This window comes from Monodelphis domestica, chromosome 3 (assembly GCF_027887165.1).
Source record: "Monodelphis domestica isolate mMonDom1 chromosome 3, mMonDom1.pri, whole genome shotgun sequence".
Lineage (NCBI taxonomy): Eukaryota > Metazoa > Chordata > Mammalia > Didelphimorphia > Didelphidae > Monodelphis > Monodelphis domestica.
In genome coordinates this window covers 451,155,079-451,181,569 of record NC_077229.1, presented here as the reverse complement: position 1 = coordinate 451,181,569, position 26,491 = coordinate 451,155,079, and the positions used below count along the sequence as shown (strand labels likewise).

The 26,491-nt window shown below is 36.1% G+C and overlaps 1 protein-coding gene across 9 annotated transcripts in view; it reads right to left on the bottom strand.

Moving 5' to 3' along the window:
* Positions 1-3,489: 3,489 nt before the first annotated feature.
* Positions 3,490-26,491, bottom strand: part of ZNF131 (zinc finger protein 131) — a 36,173-nt gene continuing 13,171 nt past the window's right edge. For 5 of the 9 annotated variants that reach the window (XM_016431584.2, XM_016431583.2, XM_016431585.2 and 2 more), the window contains exons 5-7: positions 21,484-22,169; positions 8,929-9,059; positions 3,490-5,814 (exon numbers count right to left, since the gene is read on the bottom strand). In XM_016431584.2, coding sequence (XP_016287070.1) covers positions 5,149-5,814; positions 8,929-9,059; positions 21,484-22,169 — 1,483 coding nt within the window. In that variant the 3' untranslated portion in view covers positions 3,490-5,148. Of the gene's footprint in view, positions 5,815-8,928; positions 9,060-21,483; positions 22,170-26,491 lie in introns of those variants that run through there. The other 4 variants (XM_056824579.1, XM_016431587.2, XM_056824581.1 and 1 more) reach the window with 2 other exon arrangements.

Below are 26,491 nucleotides of genomic sequence, written 5' to 3'. Positions count from 1 at the left end.
AACGGCTCACGGACAAGGCTGGTCCAGATGATAGGGTTTCTTATAGTCATTTCCCACATGTTGGATGAGCTTCCTTGGTCTCCCTAGATGTTCTCAACAGTGTTCTCCACATGAGGAGTGGCAAGTACACTTTGCACTTTTTTTTAAAATATAAAGATGGGTAACATGTATTATCTGTGTCAATTCTTTCCAGTTGATTTCAGAATGATCATTATAGCTCTGGTTGTACAGTTCTAAGTGCCCTGTGAAATTAGAGGAATACACAAAGCCTGGCTATTTGACGTGGCAGACTGGGGAAGAGAATCTCCCACCTGCTCCCTACTCTAGAGATGGCAAGAAGACTAAGGAAGCAGTACCGATGAAGCTCTGGTGTGCTCCACTGATCCATCACTCTTTAATTCTGAAGGTATTTAGACAGATCCAATGTCAAGTCACACATCTTATGGTTTAAATTTCTGAACTGAACTGTCAAGTGCTTTGTTTATGACAAAATAGAAAATGTGATGGTTTATTTTTCACTTGAATCCTTAATAGAGCATTCTAGTACCAGCTTCACTAATTTTTTTATTATACATGAAAGTAATTACCCTCTCATTTTTCTTGCATCTTTTTTAAAAAAGCTTTGCATTTTCTATGTCAGACTCAAATTAGAACTTAATTTTGGCCCTCCTGACTGAAAAAACAACGACTCTCATGCTTGAAATGAGAAGCTGTAAAATGAGTTAACAGAGAGGGTATCCCTAGCAGAAACAGCAAAGTGGCTCTGTGGATGAATTTAGGCCTGGAGACAGGAGATCCTGGGTTCAAATCTGCTCACTGGTACTTCTTAGCCATGGAAGATCCTGAGACAGTCACTTAATCCCAATGGCCCAGGCTTTACCACTCTTACTGAGATGAAAGGCAAAGGTTAAAAAAAAAAAAGCGCCCCCTGGTTCTGCGCCTACCACCCGTGTCGATTTCTGCAAGTCATTTCCACCCTGGCACCTCAGTGTCCTCATCTGTAAAATGAAAGTTGGACCAGATGATCTCCAAGCTGCCTTCCAACTCTTAGGTCCTAGGATACTCCACACCAGACCAGTATAAACTTGACATTTTAATTTTGTGGATAAATGCATTTCCTGACAGTTCAAAGAGATCTCAATTCTCTGATACATCTGCACCATGCTATAACCAACAGCTGAATGAGGATGAACATTTGCCCAGTTCCCAGTTGTTATCTGTCCTCTGAAAACTGCCTCTGCACCAGAAGGAGTAAACTAGTCACAGGGTGGCTTCTCATTCTGGAGGGAAAAGAGCCTTAATCATGTAGCAACTGAAGTTCCCATCTATCTAGAGCCACGTGGACGGCCGTCGGCCGTCTTCCTGACTCGTTTATCCCGCCTGCTGCAGCCTGCACACAGCGGCAAGCTGACCAAGTTCCCTCCTTCTGCCCCTTCAGCGGCTCCCAGGATAAGCCCAAACCTTCGCCCTGGCGATGGAACGCCCCAAGAAGCCGGCTTCCTTCAGAGCTGGCCGTGGGCGCCGCTCGTGTACAAGGATTACCCCACAGGCACGCGCTCTGTAGCGACTGATCGGCGCCCATGACTTTGGCCTCCAATGCCTCACCAAGCCTTCTGAAACAACCCAAACTATTTAAACGTGGTCACGTGCAATAACGATTTTTTCACACTAACACGCTAGGTAAACACTTTACAAACAACGCCGGGGGCTACTGCTGAATACGCTTTCACCGTCCTTTGTGCTAAAGTGGATCCAAAACGCCTTAAGAGGGTTCAATGGAGGGGGTAGCCTGGTGGCTCAGTGTGCAGTCAGGTCCAGGAGGGAGGACCCGAGTGCAAATTTGAATTGAGACACTTCCTAGCTGTGACCACGCTGAGCCACCTAACGGACCAGCTAGCCCATACCGTGAATGAGATCGAAGGGCCTGAACTTTGAGCTGCAGAGATCCTTACAGAAGTCATCAAGTCCTCATTTTACACATGAGCAAAGTGAGGAAGGAGGTTCCAAGAAGCACAAGAAAGCAAAGTGGGGTTTTGAACCCAGATTACATTAGTCCTGCCATGAGCTTAAGCACGCTCCATTCCACATAACAGTTTACCTCTCTCTTGTACATAAGGTGTTGAGTTTTAGTCCAAGTTTACTACATTAAGGAAAGGGGGTAGAAAGGAGTTAAAAAAAACCTTACCTTCCGACTTGGAGTCAATACTGTGTATTGGCTCCAAGGCAGAAGAGGGGTAAGGGCTAGGCAATGGGGGTCAAGTGACTTGCCCAGGGTCACCCAGCTGGGAAGTGTCTGAGGCCAGATTTGAACCCAGGACCTCCCGTGTCTAGGCCTGGCTCTCTATCCACTGAGCCACCCAGCTGCCCCCTGGGAGGAGTTTCTTTTAAAAGATTTTCTCAGAGGTATTAGGAAAGCAGAGTCCTGAAGAATCACTGGAGGGTACTTAATAATTCTATGTATTTCAAGATTTACAATAACCTTTTCTCACATCCCTGTGAGACAGGTTGTGCAAACATTATCCCCATTTTATGAAAACAAAAGTTGAGGTTTCAGGACTCCCCTAAGTAGTATCAGTCAGAATCTGAACTTGGGTCTCTTTCCTCCCATCTCTGCACAACATCCCACCCCACTACTTAGGTCACTTAATAAATCTAAAGGCTTGTTCCTTTTTAAAGGTTACAGACAATAAATACGTCAGAGTGCCGGGAACAAGTATGTGCAAACCAATGTCAGCCTCTGGTGTGCATAGTTTTAAAGTTAGCATGATCCTTACATTAGGCATGAGGGAGTAAAAAGGTAACATTTCTGAAGATAGTGTCTTATAACTATAAATGTGTACTAAGGATTCCAGGGTATGTATTTACCTGATTTTATATCCCAGTACAGAGGGAACAGTTGGGCTGGTTTTTTGGCAATGTGAAATGACTTACATTTTTCTTCCAAAAGAAACAATTCACAAGTATTTGGAGCCACAGAAGAGTTGTCTTCACCCTGAAAACACTTGAGGATGTGTAAGATGGGGGGTTTGGGGGGGAATGAGTGAAGGGAGAAGAGAAATTTTACACACATGTAATATACGTATGTGTGATATATATGGTTTTATGTTTAAGCAGCTCCTCTGATAAGAACTTTAATCTGGATTAGAATAATATCAACCTGAAAATTCAGTGGAAACATCTGACCCCTACAATGTGCCTTTGCAGCTGATCTCCATCTTATGAGCAGAGATCTTGCAAGTAAAGGAGATTATGTTTAAAAATAAATCCGTTTCATACTTTGGCCTTCCCTATTGGTGCAACCAGAGCTATTTTCAGTTTCAGACTCACTAGATTATGACTAAGTCGTTTACATAACGTCTGCGAGGACCCCTATCTGGCAAAGCTTTGATTACAGATAATTCAGCCCTCCAAGGTCTCACTGACAGATCACTCTTCATTGAACACATTCAATAGAATAGTTACATAATGACTAGTAGAATCCACATAAAATATATTCATAAAATTTAACTGTTTTTAATCACCTTCTGCTCTATCAAGAGCTGAGTAGGTAATTTGCTTCTGTGTTTTACAAACAAGGTATCATTGACATTACAATCACCTTAAATAATTTTAGCAGCTGGTCTTTATCCAACACTTTGAAACCTATGCAGGAGTCAATCGTTAGTCATGTAAGTTAGAACTCCGTTTTCCTCTCCCTGTCGGATTAAGGGATCCCAACCTATAACAATAAAAATATCAAATAAAATCCCAAAATTTAAAAAGAATAAAACCAAAAGAATAAAAATCATTTATTGAGCTTGATTTGCTCCTTCCTACTAAGAATTCTGAAGTTGGGCTTATACTTGTAGTCATCCACTTAACCCTTTATGTACCAGGTACATTAAAAAAAGAACAGATACATGCATGCACACAAGTACTAAAAATTAGAACCACAAATATATTTTAAAGTTTACTTTAAAAGATTAAAATATCTCCTGAATTTTTCAACATGTCAAGGAAATGATATCACATTGGTTTATTTTGTGTGGTTGGTTATATTTTATTTTCCAAGTAATACTGATTAAAAATATTTACACTCCTACTTTTAAATCCACAGTTTAGCACTCATATATATGGCTTTAAAAGATTTAGCACAAGATCTTTACATTAAGGATGAGGGGGGGAAGGTTCCATTTCAAAACCAAAGCCTGATATATTATATACATATTTTCTCTGTACTTGCTTTTAAATACATTAATTTTAAATGATGCTTTTCTTTAATCTTTTTTCCATCTGGTGGTAAAATACTAGTGCAACTTTTTATCCAAATAAAATTTACCACAGATGCTGCCAAATCTCCCAATTGTAAATGGCCCTTTTAAAAACTGCCACAGTATGAAATCAACCTTAAAATGAAAAAGAATTGGTAGCTGACAATTATAAGCAAAAATATAAAGCACTATAGCATTATCTACACTGCTCTTTACCACACAAACCTTTAAAGAGCTAGAGAAGCTTTGTAGAAGTTTAGTCAGTTTTGAAAAAGGCACATGGGTGTGGGTTTTTTAAATTATTTTTTTTTTGCATTTTGAAACTTGACACCATTTCTCTGTCCCTGCCGCAGAGCTGGCCTCTGAACACTGGGTGGAAAAAGAAAGCCAAAAGCTAAAATTTACTGCCCAGTGACAAATGTGTTTTTGTTCATGCAGACCTGTTTTCTATATGTTCTAACATGCATTAGACTGCATGAACACGTATATGTATTTTAATGATTTCACATGTGATTTTATAATATGCAAAATGTTTCAGGAAGGGCATTGACCTGGGGAAGAAGAAACTTTATCACAATGAAAGTAGCTACATTCACACCAAATAGTATAATAAAGTTGCAATCCAGTTAAGATTCCACTAATCAACTTTTCAAAACTACACATTTCTGGGAAATTTCTCTCTTCTGTGGCAAAAGTGAAAAAATGAAAATGAAAAAAAATCAGATCTGGATAATATGAGCGGTTCAGCAGTATAGGAAATATTCTAGCTTTGGTCCACCTGTTTTCCTAAGGATAGTCACACTGCCCTTAGTTAAAAAAAAAAAAAACCCCAAAATGTAAATTAAAAAATTTTTTTTCATTTGGTATTTCATCCTAAAACTGGCACAGCTGTTCTGTCCTAGGTTTGTGTTTTTAAAGTCTGTCCATCTACCATGGGTTCAGTCTTTAAATCTTCACCTTGCCCGTGATCTTCCTTACTGGCCTCAGCAGCATCTGCTTGGGTCTGTTTACTCTCTTCTAATTCTCCCTGGTCCATGATTTCAGGGTCCCCTTGCTCTAGGTCGGCATCTTCTAGAAGATCATCCTGTGCTTCCATTTGCATTTGATTTACACGTTCAACATGCAGTTCCTCCACATGTACTTCGGTCCCTTCTTCCGTATGAATTCGACCCACTTCTAAATAGCTAACTTGGACCTGTTCTGGTAGCTCCTCCACCTGTGTGCCTTGCACCTGATTGTCCTCCAACAGATCTGCATGGACCTGTTCCACAGTTACTTGGGCTGAATCCACTTGGACCTGAAGCAGTGGCAACACATGCACCTTCCCCACTTGTTCTATAATAGTCATTGATGTCACAGGTTCAGTTTCCACCGTCTCTACAGAAAGGAGCTCTTCTGTCACTATTCGTTCTGAAATGTTGTGTATTTCCTTGAGATGCCTCCTCAGCTCATTTCCTTGCATAAACCACAAGTCACATAAGGTACAATGGTTAGGTTTATCTCCTGTGTGTATTACCAAGTGATCTTTGAACTGGTCCCAGCTGTTAAATACACTGTTACAGACCTGAAATGATGAAGCACAGGACAAACTTTCAAACTGATATGCATTACATTTAGAAGAATAATCCTCAAAACAAATTCTGGTAAGTTAGGACTATGATGAATTGTTAATGCATTAAATAAAATTTTTCTTTCCTGTATTTGGAGACATTTTCCATATGTGCACAAAACATTTTTTTTAACCCTTACCTTCCACCTTAGAATTAATATTGTGTATTATTTCCAAGTCAGAAGAGTAGTAAAGGCTAAGCAATGGTGGTTAAGAGACCTGTCCAGAGTCACACAGCTAGAGAGTACCTAAGGCCAAATTTGAACCCAGGACTTCCCATCTCTAGGCCTGGCTCTCAATCTACTGAGCCACCCAGTTGCCCCCAAACCATCTTTTAAAAAAAATTTAGAAACTACTTCCCCAATTTCTAACATATAAACTGAATTGAGAAAGGGAGATTTTCTCTTTCATAGGACAAATTTCTGAGTTTATTTTTGATAAAAGATAAATAATTTTACTATTTAATTTCAAAATACGGCAGCAAAAAATATCTTGACTCATCATTTCTAAAGTTAAAATAGGAAGTTTATACAATTGGAAATTTAATTTAGGAAAATAAAATACCATTCATTCTAAGGAAACTAGAAGTAAAGAGAATTTTTTGAGTCTATTTCTTGAATCAATAAACAATCATGTTATCAGTCTGCTAATAGTGTAAAAGCATAATTACTCTAACCTGTTCTCCATCTTGAAGGTCACAAATACTGCATAAGACACAAACTCCTTGGCTTGAGCCTTCAAGATTCTTGATTAGGATGTCAAGCTACCTTTCCAGATTCATCCACATATAATAGCCTTAAGCTCCAAACAGGACTACTTGTTTCTCAAACATACCTACCTTTCCTTTACTGTATGGGCTCATATCTCTTCCTCCATGAAGTAATTCCTGATAACAGGAATTCATGTTTTCTCCAAATTTGCTCATATATATATATATTTTTTAATTAATTTATTTCTGTTTTTCTATATATTTCTATGCCAAGCTCATTAAAAGTTGAACATTTAAAGCAACAAAGGTGTCGGGGTGTTAATGGACAGGGCACTCACAATCATAAATTGACTACATGAAGAAAATCTGCTTGCCAAAAATTAAACCAATACAATTCTGAAAAGACCTAAATAGTCCAACAACTCTTTAACTGCTTCATATGAAATAAAGAATCTATATGTTCAGGGGCTAAAAAATACTGAGATCTTTTTAGAGATGAGAAGCATTTTCAAGTCAACATAGTGATCATTCTTGTTGATTTGTGTAAGAGAAAATGGTTTTCTAAATTAAATTTAAAATTAATGTAGAACTAGTTACAAAGTTTTAAGTTACTGAAAGTCTTTAATTTCCAAATAAAAATCAAAGGAGACTATATTTACAGTGCTTGGCTTAAAATTCCAATATTTATAATCAGCTCCTTCCTTTCCCTTCCTGAATAATAATAATAGTAATTATTATTATATTTTAAAACCCTTACTTTCTGTCTTAGAATCAATAGTATGTACTGGTTCTAAGGCAGAAGAATGGGACGGGCTAGGTATTGTAGGTTAAATGACTCGCCCAGGGTCACACATCTAAGAAATGTCTGAAACCAGATTTGAACCCAGGACCTGCTTTCTCTGGGCCTGACTTTCAATCTACTGACGACCAACTGTCCCTCCCATACTGAATTTTTTAAAGTAATACAAGATGTCGATTCTTAGTTTGTTTTGGTGACAAGAAATGAAGTTTTGCTTTTAACCCAATCCCTCTGTATTTTGTGTTTGTATACTTGTTCCAGAATAACTTCTGAAATCTGTTTCATTGTTGAAAGAGATCAAGGCACACCTTAAGATGAAATAAAACAAGAGCTAATTTACAATTCTTAAAATGTCCATGTCTTCTGTAACAACTATCTTTGGCAAAACAGTTTTCAATAATAGTTGGTAGAGGGGCAGTTAGGTGGTTCAGTGGATTGAGAACCAGGCTTAGAGACAGGGGGTCCTGGGTTCAAATCTGTCCTCAGACACTTCCTAGCTGTGTGATCCTGGGGAAGTCATTTAACCCCAATTACCTGACTTCTGCCAATCTTGTACCTTAGAATCAATACTTTACATTGATTCTAAGATAGAAGGTAAGAATTATAAAAATACTAATAGCTGAACACAGTTCAGAGAACCATTAATATGGTCAATAAGAGATGCCAATCAAGATGTTCTAATTATAGCTCTTGTAAATTTTAAAAATTAATATTAAATACTCCAAGTATTATATTTAATAATATTTAACTTGAAACAAAGGGTAAGTAAAAGGATAGAGAAACCAAGAAAGCTCACCAACTTTCCTCAAGGAAAAGAGAGGAGGAGTTACAGCAAATTTAAATACAAAGATAGAGGATGCAACTCAGTGGAGAGAGGAGAGGAATTCTGGGAAATACTGAAGGACTTCTGAGGCATGAAGTCCAAGGGTTCAAAATTCCACTTATACACTTTTCTAACAATTTGCTCTTTATTCTTAGCTATGCTATTTCCCATTTGCAGTTTTGTTCTTTCACTTCAAATGTAGAGATTCAATCAAGAGATCTACTACAATATTATACATATTTACACCTATTTGTATATTCAGTGACTCTACAATCTTCTAAAGCAAAGAACAGAAAGTAACAGTGACACATCTCCCTAAGACAACAAGATTAAGTCCCACAGAATACTTGGGACAAATGTAGTTTGTAACCATTATAAAGGAATATCCTAGCTATCACAGGGCTGATGAAATGACCCAGGTAAACATGATGAAGTTAGTTGACTTATCCATAAAAAGTACCATTTCAGCAGCTGTTAGTACTTGGAATTACAGAGCTTTTGTAATGGCTTTAGAAATTTAGGGAATAAAGATCTTTGCATCCTGGGGTTGCCACCATGAGACAAAAGAATGGTCTATCTTCTTATCGATTTCCAAACCTACAACTTTAATTTAAAATTTCTCCTTGAGTTCTGACATCCTTGGAGTTAATTAAGAGTGGGGAGTGGGTAGGTCTACACTTTCAAATATTGACCACTATGTAAGGAAATGGGGCAGGTAACACAGCAAACTCTACATACCTGACATTCATAAAGCTTCTTTCGTCCTTTTTTAGCCCCCACACCAGATTGGCATGCAGTCAGATGACATTTGAGTGTACTATTCCTAGCAAAACGTTCATGGCAATTTGGACATTCAAAAGGCTTTTCACCTATTAAAAGACAGAGAAACAAATGTGTAAATTAAAGGAGACAGAAATAACAAAATCACTTCATTTTGGTCTTCTTTATAACTGGATTTTGAAAATGCACTGTAGTTTGGGGACAGGAGATATTTAGTGCCCATGGATAAGAAGTTCTGACAGAATCTGAAAGAGGGAAAAAATAGTATTTGTCAGGACATGAAGTTTTTAAGAGTATCATTACAAAGATATCATTGATGAAATATATTAAATAATTTGGACCCAGATTCATTTAATGATCCAATTTTTTTCTTAAGTTAAAAATACCAACTAAATAAGCTCTATGTCTGTAATTCTTTGGGAGGTGGACACAGGGAGGGGGGAGGATTACATGTATCACTAGTGTGTAACTTCTATCAGGAGGTAGCTTAATCCTGAAATCAGAGAATCACAGAATTTTAGAGCAAGAATTGATCCGAAATCAAGACCAAAGTCTTCACATTACAGATTAAGTTATGGTTCAATTAACATGATGCCTTTTTTAAAAACTTTCTTTTATTATGTTTTCAATCACATGTAGAAACAATTCTTGACAATTATTTTACATTTTGTGATTTGGTGTCTCTGGCACCAGGACCCCCCCCCCCCATAAATGGTCTGTTTAACTATTATTTAAAGAAAGGACTGGCAGGGAAGGAGACCCACATAACATATATACATACCCACCCACATAGACTATTCATGTGGAAAAGGAATTAAACTTATTTTGCTTCCTTCCTGAGGAAAAAACTAGGAGAGGCAGATTCCAATTCAATATAAGGCGAAGATTTCTAACTAGATATGCAAAGAGAATAGGTTTAGAAATCAGTGAGTACATTCACTAGTGGTCTACAAAGGGAGCATTGGTTGACCATTTCTTAGGGTTGCTGTAGAAGGGATTATTTTTTAAAATCTATTTAAAATATTTTTCCATGTTTCCATGATTCATGATTTTTCTCTCCCCTCCTCCTGGAGCTGACAAGCAATTCCACTGGGTTATACGTGTATCATTGTTCAAAACTTATTTCCATATTATTAATATTTTGAAATAGTGATATTTTAATGCCAAAACCCCAATCATATCCCTATCAAACCACGTGATCAATCATGTTTTCTTTCTGCATTTCTGCTCCCACATTTCTTTCTCTGGATGTGGATAGTGTTCTTTCTCAAATTCCTTGGGATTGTCCTGGACCATTGCATTGCTGCTAGTAGAAAAGTCTATTACATTTGATCGTACCACAGTGTATCTATCAGTCTCTATGAACAATGTTCTCCTGGTTCTGCCCTTTTTACTCTGCATCAATTCCAGGTCTTTCCAGTTTATATGGAATTCCTACAGTTCATTATTCCTTTGAGCACAATAGTATTCCATCACCAACAGATACCACAATTTGTTCAGCCATTCTCCAATAGAGCCCCCCCCCCCATTTTCCAATTTTTTGCCACCACAAATAGCGTGGCTACAAATATTTTTGTACAAGTCTTTGGGGTACAAACCCAGCAGTGATATGGCTGGGTCAAAGGGCAGGCATTCTTTTAAAGCCCTTTTCACATAGTTCCAAATTATTGTAGAAAGGATTCTTGTGGGACAGCTGAGTGGTTCAGTGGAGTGAGAACCAGGTCTAGAGATGGGAGATCCTGGGTTCAAATTTGGCCTCAGATACTTCCTAGTTATATGACTCTGGGCAAGTCACTTAACCTCATTTACCTAGCTCTTGCCTATCTGTCTTAAGAGCTGTTACTAAGACAGGAGGTAAGGATTTTATTTAAAAAAATTTTAAGACTTTGAAACACTTTCTAGACTAGTTCAAGTTCAAATCTCCATAGGAAGGAATAGCTAAATAGGTTCAGTGGATAAAAAGCCAGGCCTGGAGACTGTAGGTTCAGACGCTTCCTAGCTGTGTGACCCTGGGTAAAGCACTTAACTCCAACTGATTAGCCCATGCCTCTCTTCTGCCTTGAAATTGATACTTGGTATCAATATATCAAAATAAGGTCTTTAAAAAAACTTCTACAGTCAAAGTAGCCAAAGACTGGCCTATCCAACTGAGATCCCACTGGCCCAGATGAGCAATAGTACAATCCTTCCATCATGGATATCCTGTTCCAGTTAACTTTGTGAGGGGACTGTATTGAAAAGAGCTTAGGAAGGTCCTGCAGTTCCAGGGTTGAGTTGCTCAGGCCACCTCTATTCCCTACACGTGCCCTGGTACTAGTCTTCCTTGTAGGTAGCCCGTATATTTCTAGGACAGTACTCCCAGGTTTAGGGGGAAATGCTTTCTGCTTGCTGAATAACTGTCACCACTGAGAAATATGTATGTATGACTTAAAAATGGACTAACACTTTTATGACATCCTATATATTATTCATGAAGATCTATATTTCAGAGTGAAGAGAAGTCTCAGGGGTTTGCCACTAACTAGAAACAACCAAACAAACTTTAGTATATGAAATGAATTATTATACTGAAAACTGAACAATATGAAGGGATTAAGAGAAATCTGGGCAAGGCTTTTATGAACAGAATAAAATGAGCAGAAACAAGAAAACAATTTATATTTAAGGATCGTAACAACACAAAAGGAAGCAACTTTTTTAACAGACTTCACAACTAGGGGCAGCTAGATGACTCAGTGGATGAAGAGCCAGTCCTAGAGATGAGAGGTCCTGGGTTCAAATTTAGCCTCAAACACTCCCTAGCTGTGTGACCCTGGTCAAGTCACTTAATTGCCATTGCCCAGCCCTTACAGTTCTTCTGCCTTGAAATTGATATTGGAAAGAAGGAAGGCTTCAGATCTCTGACCAAACCAGCAACTAATCATGACTTCAGAAGATGATATTGAAGAATGACTCCTATCTCTTGGAAGAGAGAGGTGATGAATTTGAGGTGCAGAATGCTATATATTTTTTCAGTCACAGACAATATGCTGATTTGTTTTACTTGACAGTGCTATCTATTATAAAGAGGCTGGGTCTTCAGTTAGTAGACAAGAGATACCACAAAAGAAAAAAAGAATCAACCAATACTTTAAAATATGCAGAAAACAAAAAATGAGAAGGGGACATAATCAGGAAATGCTATTGTTATATTATCAAATTTAATATGCACTTTTAAGGTCATTTAAATTTTCTTTTAAATGAGTAGCTTTATTGCTAAATTATACCTTACTGCTTAAATAAAGTCATTTAGATTAACAGAAAAAAACTGAACAAAAACTGATATTCATCTAGCACTTGAAGGTTTATAAAGAGCTTTACATACATGACCCAAGCCTTATAACAACTCTGTAAAAATATACTACTGATATTATTATTCTCATTTTATATAGAGATTAAGAGCCTTATCCATTTTAAGTACTAGAAGCAAGATTCAAACCTGGGTTTTGACTCCAACTCTTTCCATGGTACCACACTATCACTAAATGATTCTCCATTATTCATAAACCATTAGACTCAGGTAAACAGCCAAACATAAGACAATCTGTTCACCCAATAAATTACTGGAATTAAAAAACTAAAACATTGTATTTGGGAAGGAATGCAATTATTTAGTTACAAGCAATGATACCCTATAGAAACAAGCATGCACATTTCTAGTTTTTTCTCACCTACACATTTATGCCCAGTTATATGGCCATCTTACATTTGTAAGACAGTTTTATATTTCATAAAACACTTTCACACCTATGATTTCAAATGGGATCACACAGGCAAAATACCATATAAATGTGAGCTATGATTATTGTACTTGATTCTCAACATCATATGAAAGGAGGTAGGGCAGGGATTGTCCACATTTTGTAAATGAAGAAATGGAAGAAGAGAGAAGTATATCCAAGATCCTTTTAGAAAAGTGAAACTTGAAACCAGAGCCGTCTGACTCTAAAGCCAATGCTCTTCCCAGCATTTTAAGCTACCTCTTGCATTGTGCTAAGTCCAAATCAGAGCAGGAAATCTCAGCCTGGATTGCAAAAACTACAATAGTTCTGTTGTTACTGATTTCATCTTAAACTGTAAAAACAATTATTCAAGTTTTGACTGTTTAAAAATAACTATATTACTATACTTTCTTTAAATTTATTAGAAAACAAGAAACCACCCCAACTAATAAAGCTTTAGTATTTCCAATGTTTTGATATTTTACTTTATTTTCATTTTAATACTCGTTCTGCAATAACTGTAATGTATTAAAGTAAAATATTTTCTTCTAAAAAATTTCCTCTATCTTATTGAATTGAATGTTAGTTCACTTTTCACTTGAACAACCTGAATAAGAAGTACATAAAGTGACTTTCAAGGACTAGGCAGATGACATAGGATTGAATTGATCTTAGTTAAGTCCTCAAAATTCCTCTGTTGATCCTACCTTGAGTCACCCTGTCAGCTGTTGATTTCTCACTAAATTACTTATGGTGAAATCTAGAAGAGCATACCAGTGTTTATTTTAAAATAATGTGTAGCACTCTACAAACCAATAAAATACAGCATGCCCTGAAGGATACATAAATATGACAGTGTGAATGGAACAAGCCTTTGTCTGAGGCAGGGTTAAGTTCCACTGGCTAGCCAATTACAAACTAAACCAGTTCCCTACATTTCCTGAATAGACTTTGTTATGATCCAATATTGTGAATAATTATGCCAAGTTCTGTTTGTTCTTATATAAGAAAGATATTATCGTATTGTTACCATGGCCTACCTTTCTGACCACATGAAATCACATATGAATTAAATATCCATTTACCAGGGCTTTCAGTTTCACATGGATTCTAAAACCTAATTGGAATTAGAATTCTGAATTTTCTTTATTTTAAAATGAAGAAGAAAAATAACATGTCAGTCATCGTTAATTATACTTTCTATTGCAATTGCTGCTTCAGACAATTTACAAATGCTATTTGGATTTGCAGGAGCTAAAAAATGAAGAGGCAGTTGAAAGTTCTGTTGTAAAATCAAACATCTCTGTGAAGTTCAGCATAAAACTTTTAAAATTGTGCTAAGGCACTTTTCTGCTCCTCCTCTTGAATTTCTTCATCCTTTCTTAGCCTCCAAGAAATTGTTCAACTCCTAGTGTTGCAATAGCTGCTTCTTAGTCACCTTGGATGGATGACACTGAGGATTCTATCCTGCTCTCTTGTTCCCTCTTCCTTTCTTCCCCCTTCCTTCTTCTCTCTTATCACTGGCCATCCAACTGGTTCAACTGTCCTCTGTACACAGGTGAATTCTAAAGCTATATATGTAGCCGACTTTCTCACCAGAACCCCAGTCTCACATTATCAAATTTTTGCTAGACATCTCATAAACATCTTGTAGGCACTTTGAACAATGCCCAAAATAGAACAAAATATCCCTTCCACACTTAAACCTGCACCTACCACTAAGAAACTTACACTTTAAATCAGTTTACTCACTATTACACATATATGACCTTAAAGGTCATCCTAGACATCTTCTCCATTCTAAATCCAATCAGTTCTCAAGTATTGGCTCTACCACTCCATGATATATCTTTTCTCTACTCATGACCACTGCCCTAATTCTGATCCTCATCACTTCCTCTATTTGAATTACTGTACAGTTTCCTAATTGGTTTCCCTAGCTTCAGTCTCTTCTCTCTCTAATCCATCCTCCATGGTAAAATAATAATCCTGAAGTACAGGTCTGATGGTGTCACTCCTTCAATGTTTCCCTAATACCTCTGACATTAAAAGCCTTCCATAAACTTGCTCCTCAATATAGTTCAGGCTTTGACATTAATCATGGTTATACATTCAATATTCCAGTCAAAATCCTATAAATTGTGAACCCCAAATTTAGTGAACCATCTCTTAACCTCCATGTATTCACACAGATTAGCTTCCTCTGAATGTACCCATTCCATCTTTATTTCTTAAAATCTTTCTTTTCTTTTTCAGGTTTGGCTCAAGTGCCCTGAAATCTTCCCTTACTTCTCGTTTTAACCACCCTCTCTCCTAATTTACTTTGTATTACACTATTTGTACAAAGACTATATTCCTCTAGTAGAGTGTAAGCTCTTTGAAGGAAGTGACTCACTTGTTTACTTTATATGCTCTGTACCTTGCATGTAGTAGCTGGTTAATAAATATATTTGAACTCAATAAGAAATTCTTACAGTGCTCATATGAGCTAAGCAAACAGGACTCTGCTAAGAATATCTGCAAAAAAAAAGAATATCTGCAGCTGGTACATAAATTTTACAGAAGAAAAAGTAGAAAAATTCTACAAAGATCTTAAACTCATATCTGCAAAATCAGAACAGGAAAAGATGACAAAACCTACATTTGGAATGCATAATTCAAAATCAAGGAAATGAAGAGGTCAAAGGCAAGGAGACCAAGCTGAATATTCACATCTGTTCATCACATATTCTTCAAGAAAAGTTGTATATATGTCGACAGTAAAAGCAAACAAATATTTCAAGATTTTAGCCCTCTTAATAAATGCAGTGATCAGCTGTGTCTTTGTGGATTTGAGGGCTATGAAGAATATGTGCTGCCTCTAGTCAAAATGGTGACGAGCTATAAGATGTGGAAGGAAGGAAATGTGTTCTCTGTCAGGCATAGCAAATTTGTTTAGCTTTTACTGTATTCATCTCTGTCATTAAAAAAAAAGGGGGGGGGGCTTTTAAGGGAGAGGATGAAAAGGGAGCGAAACATAAAAATGTAGGCAAAAATTCGAGGAAAATGAGTTTTATGATGCATACTAGATCTACAATGCCCTCCATAAGATTATCATTTAACACATAGGAAACAATTCATTATAGATGTAGCAGTCATTTAATTTTATTTTCATTTAAAAGCATTTTTCTAAGAAGAGATCCACACATTTTCACCAAACTGCCAAAAGGGTCTACAATACAAAAAAACTAAAACCCCTGAGGTAAATGAAGACTACTGGCCACATAATTGTTTCATAAAACAGTGAAAAGCAGATGAGGGGGAAAAAAGTCTACAGAGAGCTTGGTATGAGATTCAAATTATCTCAAGAATACACATAGTAGAAAGGGACCAGCTAGGTGGCTCAGTGGATAGAGCCACACCTAGAGTTGGGAGAACCTGGTTCAAATCTGGCCTTAGACACTTTCCAGCTGTGTGAGCTTGGGCAAGTCACTTAACCTCAGCTGCCTAGTTCTTACCAATACTTACTCTGAATTATAAGATGGAAAGGCTAGGGGTTTAATATGGAAAAAAAAATACTACTACATGTAGATTAAAATAGGAGAATTAGAACGGAATGGATTATTTACAATGACTTGCTGTCATCCACACAGGTAGTGAAACTAGTACTTTAGACTAATTCCTCAGTATCAGAGGTGTTATGAAAGGAAACAGCAATGCCATTTAAAGAAGTTGGGAAGAACACCTGGAACTAGCCAAACACACACGGAAGCAATTCATGCTGGAGGCAACACAATATTAAAGGTACTCAAGAGTTGATTTTCTAGATCTCAATGGAAAAAAATTTTTTTAAGTACAGAAAAGGTCAAAGACTGCAATTATCCCCCAACAGGGCAACCAAGAACCCAGCAGCTCGTACAACTCATTCTCAGTTCTATAATATTTTTATAATAATAGTCCATGTATGGATCTAAGGCATCCCTGAAAAAAACCAAAAACCGGAGGAGATACAAACTTTCACAAATAATTCATTACAAAAAATCTCAGAAGTGCAGACTACAAAAGTCCACTTTGTCTTTTTTCTTATTGACTTAAAAAAAAATTATGCAACAAGACAAATTTAGCCTGAAAGGTTCTACCTTTGTACCCCTCATATCCAATCACTAGTTGAGTCCTATTGATTCTATCTAAACATCACTTCTATCCTATCCCCTTTCTTTCCAACCACATGGCCTAGACCCTGTTTCAAGATTTCATTATCTCTCACCTACATACACTAGTATTATGGTCTTTTAATTGATCTCCTTCTCCAATTTATCCTTCCCATAAGTATAAAAATAATCTTCCTAAGGGATGGGTTTGACACATCCTGATTCAAAAACTTTCGATGGTAGCCTATTGACTCTAAGGTAAATTACCAACTTGTACTAGCATTTAAATCTCTGGAGTCTGGCTCCTAGCTACCTTTTTCTAGGTACATTTCATATTATTCCCTTTCCCACATTCTAAATTCTAGTCAAATTGACATCTATTTCCTGAACTTAGTATTCAATCTCCCACCTTTGTACAAGTTATCTCCCCATGCCTGGGATGCACATGCCCATTTCTCCCTTTCAGAATTTTTATCTTCCTTCAAGACTCAACTCAGGTAGTATCTTTTTTGTAATCTTCTCTTATCTTTCCAGTTAAGTGTTTTCTCCTTCCTCAAATTACATTGGGCTTATTACTCTGTATATATCTTGTCATCTGCCAAGCAGAACAAAAGAACCATGAAGTAAGAGACTGCTTTGTTTTTGTTTTTATATCCCCAGCACCTAAGGTATATGAATATGTGTATTATATTTATATCCCCAGAACCTAATATATATGTAAACAGGCATACACCATAAATATATAGATCATTCTCTTCAAAATGTGATCTACTAAATCAGAAATTCATCATCATGCTTATTCTTAACATGTAACAGGTGGTATATGCAAACATTATCTATCATCCTGTTTTACACGCATAGACTCTAAAGACCATAGAGAAAAAATGATGTTCATATTTCTATAAAACCAAGGCAACAGGAGCTAAAACTGGAATCCTATTCCCCAAATATCCTGATTCTTATGCCTTTTCTCACCATTAGAAAAAAAAAAGAGACCAGTAGGAAAAAATGTTCCTTATTTGGAAAGGGCAGATTCTTTCCTTATTGGGGAAATAGCTTATTATATATATATTTTTAATAGATGCTACTAAAATTTTTTTCTCTTAAGTCTTCTGAATTCATTATAAGCAAACTATCTGAGCTGGAAGGGACCTGAAAAGCCATTTAATCAAAGCAGTACTCAAAACAGGAATCCCCTCTACAATATAACCAAAATGTGGATGTCCAGTCTTTGGTTTAAAACCTCCAGTGAGGAGGAATGCATTCCACTTCATTCCAGCAATCACAAGGACTGATACCCACAACTTCTTTGAATACATTTAAAATGCTACAAATTTTACAAACCATCAATTTACATTACTTGTTATATGGATTCACTCAAATGAATTGTGACTTTTTTGCCTTCTCCCTCAGATAGGTCCTATATTAATGACTAAGGGATATATATACTTGCTGGGGGTTTCTGGGGATGTCTGACCTTAGGAACCATTCAATTTTTATATATAATCAACTTCAAATCATTTGTTCTTTAATACTTACTGGCATAGTTTTTTCCCACCACCCAATCTTTAGTTCAGGTCTGGAAGTTGATGTATATTTGTAATGCTAGAAGATGTGAACAACTGAAAGCAAATAGGGAAATCAAGAAAGGCAAGAAAATATAGGACAGAGAAAGAAGGATGAGAAACCGCAAAGGTAAATTATTAACTTGCTCCCTCATCTTATGTATGCTCTTTGGATATGAGTACCCAAATATTATTTGTTTCTTTAATATATTGTCGTCTACACCAAGGAAATTATACCTAGTTTAAAAAAAATTTTCTGCTGACACAATAGCCGTTATGAAATACAGATACAATACAAATTTTTTTCTTTAGTTTTCTTCTCTAAATTAGTGGGAGGAATAAAGATAATTGATGGTAAAGAAAAAATGTGACATTTTGCTACAATCTAGAAATCCAAAGGGAAAAAAATATGGTACATGGATACACATATACATACATAAATACACACACATATATTAAAATTCTTTAGACTTAAGTTTTTATGGTCCTTTATCACTCAGAGTTTCTAGTTTGCTAAGAATTACTTGCATAAATTTATTTTGACACTTTTGTTACAATCCACTATTTTTCAGTGTTGGTGACAGATGGATAACTAAAACCCACAAAAAAAAATCAAAATCTATTATACTTTATATACCTCCCTAATGGTAGATTTTAAAAATCAGAGTTTCTAAGAAACTCAAACTGGTTTGAGTTTAATTTCTTTTATTTCTTTATTCTGCCATCTTCTGGTGAAACAGTAAAATAATCAAAAAGATATTTAGGGCAAAGGAGCACTGGATCTGAATAATTCATAACTGAATGATTAACCCAGATTTGAATTACTCTTTACTTAAGTAAGAAAGTAAAGATTTGAAAATTTCATTTTGCCCCCTGGCAGTTTGAAACCATCTTTAAAACAGCTCTATTCTCTCAGGGCTTTCCATAAAAATGGCATAGTAATTCTAAAACTATGCCATCTAACTCTAACACAAAAGGGAAAGGGGAAATATTCTGCTGAATTCCTTAATATAATGTGGGAATACAGGAAGGCTCTATGACTTCAGAGATTTTAAAGAACTAATGATATGGGAATTTCCTAGACCCTGTTGGGTTAAGTGATCTGCCCAGGAACATTAAGTTCCAGGAGGCAAGATTTAAATCCAAGTTTTCTGGACTCCTACATTAGCGATCTATCCATGCTACTTCTAACCAATATATAAAAACTCACATTAAAAAAATAAAATAAAATAATAATAAAATAAAAAAAACAACTCACATTTACATAGTATTTAAAATTTGAAAAATAAGAGTAAACACTTGGGATATGGATTCCTTAACTGTTTCCAAAAAGTCTTCAAAGTTTCCAAAAAATTTTACAAAAAATATGAAATTACAAACAATAGAAACTAATGAAAAGTACAGTCATTTCTGCTATAATGTTTGTTTCAAGAACATATTCTAATGAGATTGATAATTAAGAGAACATTTTGAGCATAAATTGAAATTTGACTTTGCACATGCCCAATTTCTTTCACAAGAGTGAAGAAAACTGTACCACCTCACAAAAATGCACAATCTGAAACCTTCCAATGCCCATTTCTACAAGTAAATTTCAGGTCCTCATCAAGGTAGAATGCCATATTTATTGTCTATCTTCTGGTGACTCAGTAGGAGCCAAGAACTCTTTACTCCTACTCCCCACTTCCACCATGTTCTCCAACCAGGACCCTGGTTCAGAGCTGTGGCCTGCCCAACTTTGCACAAGACTTTGCTGACCCAAACTGAGGAGTGCAGGCCCAAGGCCACATACAGCTCAATATTGTAGATGCTACTATTTTATTAAGGTGTTTATGTGTTTCTTAACCATTTAAGATATATAACGGTGCTAACATTTTATGAGATTGCTTTTATTTTTCTGTGTATTAGATGAAATTTTTGAGTACTATGTACCAACCTCTTTCCCCCTATCAACCCTGTGGTTTTTATTGTGCAATTTTGCATAGTGCAATTTTTTTGGATATGTATTATATCTAGGTATAGCAGAACTGACTGCACATGCCAAACACTTGGTGGGAAGAAAAGATGATGCTAGAACCACCTACTTACCTTTAACTTCTTAACTTGTCAGAATAGAAAAAGAGCCCTATCCCTTTACTAAAACTTAAGTACAATTTTTACTAATTTAATAAAGTTGAGTTTGCTTCATATAAAAGGCTGGCCTATGAATATATTGACTTTATAGATTGTTAATAGGTATCATTACTTTAAAAGAGCTAATCCCTTGGGGTAGGGGGCTATATAAAGGTACAAGTAGAGAAAAATACAATTAAAAGCCTTCCAGGCTTCATAGAGTAAGTCTAATTTAACTAGCTCTACAGGGTGACCAGGAAAATCTCAACAATACCAGGCCAATGAGCAGTTTCAAGAGAGCATTATCACTGGTGCCATCTTCAAATGGATGAAAGGTAGAAAGATATTTGAATAATCTTTGGAGGTAGTCTAACCTTTCCAAGGACATTTTATTCTAAACTGCCCATCTATTAATAGACAAAGGCGTATTTCCTATTTTTTTCAGTCACACTAGGTCAAAATACCCAGATTACTATTTCTACTGAGACAAAGGAGGGAATTATTTCAATATAATCTGAGAACTTCCCAAAATACATACCAGATGTTAACAGATGGTTGGAGTAGACATTATAGAAAACATGCAAGGGAATGGCTAAAATTCATTGCAATTAGGATTTCTAAAGCACTCTGAATAAGCCATTAGATATAAAATTTATAATTAACTTAGCAAGTTGATAATGACTCTGATTTCCACAAACCTCCATGTATTTATCAAGCAATTTTCTGAGAATAGCTTGGAAGTTAACATATAAAAAATCTTTGCAATACTAAGGGGAGTGGAAAGTAGAAAATGTTTTTGTTTTTTTTTTTAAACAGTATAAATACTAGTCCCATCCTCTTTTGAAAGAGCAACCATTTGGCCCAAAGGTATGTCTGGAGGAAAAAAAGTCTGTTATATAAAACTATAGACAAGGAGGACAAAAAAAAGAAAAAAAGAAAAATTACCTGTATGTTTGCGAAGGTGCTCTTTAAAATGCCCAAAGTGGTCAAACTGTTTGTCACAGTACTGGCATACGTGAATTTTTTTCCCCGGACGTTGTTTCTTGCTGGCTCCACCTTCCTCAAGGTGGTAACAGGTGAGGTGCTGTTTCCATGCGCTTTCCCGAAGATACCTTTTATTGCATATGTCACACTTGAAACTCTCAGTGGAGTGTGATTTCATGTGTTCCTTAAAATGGTAAAACAATTTAAATGAACGGTTACATTTTTCACAATGGAACAAGTTGTTCACATGTGACAGCTGAAGTTCCACAATTTCAATACCTTCTACCTGTTTGCTTGTGGGATCAGATGCACAGCCATCTTCTTCTTGAATCTGCCCTTTTCTATCACCCTGACGATACTTGCTGGTAATATCAGCCAACAAAGCCAAAGCAGAATCATCAGAGGAACCAGTGCTCTGTATGTATTTTATAGACTGTTCTGCAGAAGCTACTTCTTCTAGCGTTTCTAGGCCATCTTCTACTTCAATTGTCCCTTCAGTAATCTCCACCTCAATTTCCACAGGCTCTGACTCTGCAGAGGGTAACGATTCAGTGATAACATTGGAAGTTTCAGCAATCTTCCTCTTTTTTGCTTCATTTTTTCCTGCAGTTGTATTTTCCTCTAGTGGTGAGGAATTTTCTTTGTTCCTAAGATGCATGAACAATGACAGTGTATGTATCGTTAATATATGACAACCTTTGCCTCTTGCAAAATAAATACCATGAGCCTTCCTATAGGGAATATACTGGAAAAAGCAATGATGTAATAATACTCAGCAGTACAAAAAGATCACAAACTTTTTGATTTTTACAGTCATTACACTACTCTACACCAAGAAAGCACAGTTGTATGTTATGACCAATTGTGAATAGTGTTTATAAAGGTATCCTGACCCAAAGTTCTATACTATAATAATATACACCATATAATATATATAGCGGCAGATGGTGGTACAGTGGTTAGAGTGCCAGGTCTGTAGTCAAGGATACCCAAATTGCAATTAGGCCTCAGCACTTATTAGCTGTGCGACCCTGGGGTAGGTAACTTAACTGCTATTGCATCCATTTGTTCAACTGTAAAAAGGGACATAATAGCACATCCTTACAGGGTTGCTGTAAGGATCAAAAGATATTTACAAAAAGCATAGCACATTATGTGACACATCATAGATACTATATAAATGTCTATCTCCTTTCCTACAATGTACGGGCTGAAAATCTACGCAATAAAGAGTTTCCTGTTTCACTTTAATGTCTCCTGCCAAAGCATGGAGAAGAATTCTAGAACTTTCATCTAAAACTGAAACTAAAAAACATTCATATTGGATATTACTGGCAGAAATATATCTTTATGCCATCTAATGCTTAAATTATTCAAATCACCTATTAGGATGGCCTCAGATTCTTTAGCCAATAGCACAATTTTCACATCCTCTTCAAAGACACACTAGGAATGTCAGCAATAATAGCTAAATATTAATACCTAAAAAAATTGTATCCAAGGAACTGAAAGATAATAGATTCTGTTTGCTATACCAAAGGTGAATATAAACCCATTACTGTAAAAAACTCAAAAAGTATGACAAGTACTATTATCTTCATACATGAAAGATGACTTAATTTTCACAATTGGTCACTTTACTCCTTTGGGTCTAAATCTTATCATCGATAAAATACGAGTGTTGGATTAGATAACTTTGTCTAAAGTAACTTCCTTTTTAATAGCTGATGAATCTATAGGAGCATACACTACCTTTAACCAAGTAAATTGTTCCACTAAAAGACTATAACCTGACATACTAGAAACAAAAAAGAACATAATAGTCATTTAACATACTACAAAAAGAATGTGCTTCATACTACTTTTTATTTATATAGCTATCTTTGTCAACTTGTTCCATCAAAGTAATACTCTAAGAAGGTGTAACTTTTTACAATGTGGATATATCATAGGCTTTTAACTGATGGCACTATGACAGTAGTGAAGTAATTTTGGAAATGAAAAGGGTCTAAAATATCTTTGAAGATACATGTCAGTTTAAATTAAAATTGTCTTATGAAAGCCCAATATTTACATTAAAATGTGCTAAAACTAGCAAAAGTACTATCTACTGAGGACAAAAATAAGTTAAATCCTTGGGAATATCTGAGATTAGTTTCCTGAAGAGCATCAAAGTTGCACAAATAAACAAAAAAAAGATGTCATACACCCTGCAAATACAACAGCTACAATATTCAAATCAAGCTGCAATCACTGTCAAAATTAACAGGTTCTATTAATAATAAATCTCCATGTGGTAAGTATAAGGGATTCAAGAGCTAAGATGATGAGAAAACCTAGGTTCAACTCTCAATCTGCTATTTATTACCTATGTGACCTTTTCCCCCCAGACACTACACTTTTGGAAATAAGACTATCTTACCATGAAGTATACTTCTAAATGAAAATGTCTATTTGATAACATCTTAACATGTAACCCTTGGGATAATACCCAATTATTATTGAGTTAAAATCAGCTGATTTTAAAAAGAACTGAAGGGATATCACCAAACTGATTATTGCATTGTGCTCCACTTGGTACTACATCTGAAAGTCAGAAAAGGATGACTCAGTGGAAGGACAGCCAGATCCAGAAACAGGAGGTCCTGGGTTGAAATCTTGTTTCAAATACTTCCCAGCTGTGGGACCTGGGGGGCAAGTCATTTAACCTCCATTACCTAGCCCTTATCACTTTCACCTACCTTGGAACCAATACACAATATTGATTCTAAGAATGAAGGTAAGCGTTTAAAAAAAATAAAGAAAAAGTCAAAGAAGATTCCAACAAGTACTTGTAAGTAGTAAACTGCAGGCTAAGATGCCTGCCTATATTGGAAACCGGCTGTCCAACTTTTCCATCATTACTCCAAAAAATGCTGAAATTCACAGCAAATCAAATAATGATCAAAAAATACAATCAATAGAACAGCTGGGTAGCTCAGTTGATTGAGAGCCAGGTCTAGAGACAAGAAGTCCAGGGTTCAAAATCCGGCCTCAGATACTTCCTAGTTGTATGACCTTGGCCAAGTCACTTTACTTCCATAGCCTAGCCCTTACCATTCTTCTGCCTTGGAACCAATACACAGTATTGATTCCAAGATAAAAGATAAAAGTTTTAAAAAATACAATTAAGAACTTTATATATAGAAAATGACATCTTCCATGCTACAACTTTGATCAAAGCAGTGACCAACCATGTGTCCAGAAAGCATAGGAAGTATGCTGTCCACACCCTCATGGAGATGTAATACATACAAGGTAGAGAAGAAGACATTTTTGGACATGGCCACTTTGTGGATTCATTTTGCTTAACTGTATTTATATGTGACAATGAACTGTGTTCCTCTTTCTTTTAATTAACTGAAGGAAAAGGGGCGAGAGTGCCAATAGTGATGTCAAGAAAAATTAAGAGAGACCAGGTTTAAATGCAAGAAAGAATATAGAAGGAATAACAAACAAGTAGGACAGATTTTTAAGGTTATGTGTTGAATTAGATACTTTTTTTTAAAAAAGCAAGGTAGGGGGGCAGCTGGGTAGCTCAGTGGATTGAGAGCCAGGCCTAGAGACGGGAGATCCTAGGTTCAAATCTGGCCTTCCCAGCTCTGTGACCCTAGGCAAGTCCTTGACCCCCATTGCCTAGCCTTTACCACTCTTCTGCCTTGGAGCCAATACACAGTATTGACTCCAAGATGGAAGGTAAGGAAGGGCTTAAAAAAAAAAAAAGCAAGGTAGGATAAGAAGTGAAGTGGATGAATAGGAAAAAAAAAAATCTTTGTAATGAATTTCTATAAGATGATATCCAAAATGTATAAATGATTTAAAAACATGTGCTATTCTCTAATGCATAAGTAGCCAAAGGATATCAACAAACAGGTCTCAAAAAAGAAAAATTGCCAACAATTAAAAACTATTAAAATTATTCTAAACTGCTGAGATACAAAAAAAATTAAAATCCTAAGGCTTCCCTTATATACTGTAAATCTGCAATGGGGAGGTAGGAATAGTCAGTAGGATATTGTGGGAGGGTAGATACATCAGCTTATGTACTATTACTGGAACTGTAAATCAAAATCACTCGGGAAAGCAATCTGCAGGCATACAAATTAAAGTAACCAAAATGTCCATATTCTTTGATCCAGAGATTCCACTACCAGACTTATGCACCAAGGAGGCCTGTGAAATATTTCTATCGGTATTTTTTGTGATAGCAAAGAACTGGAAACAAAGTAGATGCCTTCAACTGGGGAAATGGCTAAATAAATTGTGACACATTAACATAATAGAGTATTTCTTTGCTATAAGAAACAACAAATATGATGATGACAGAGAAGCAGAGAAAGATTTATATGAACTGATATAAGCAGAATCAAGAAAACTATATAATGACTAAAACAATGTATACAGAAACACAAAATAAATGTGAATGTGCAAATTTGCACACAAATGTGCAATTTACAAAATTACAAAGAACAAGTATAACCTGTGGCTTAAAAGAACTACATCCCACCCCACCTTTGAAAAAAGTTTCAGATTTTTTTGATGTACTAATCAATTTTGTTAGGGGAAGGGGGTGGTGGTGGTCTCTTTTTCTTTAAAAATATTTGTTATGGGGGCGGGGGGAGGAAAAGAAAATGATCTTTGTTTCCAGTGAATAATGTATGAAAACAACCAAATAAAATAATGTTTTAAAAATTAAAAAAAAAATTTGTTATAGGAGGCAGCTGGGTACCTCAGTGTATTAAGAGCCAGTTCTAGAAACAGGAGGTTTTTGCCTAGCCCTTAGTACTCTTCTGCCTTGGAGCCAATACATAATATTGATTCTAAGATGGAAGGTAAGGGTATATCTATATCTATATCGATAGATAGATCGATAGATAGATAGAATATAGGAAAGTTCTCTGAGGGAAAGGTATACAGGGGAAAATATTGG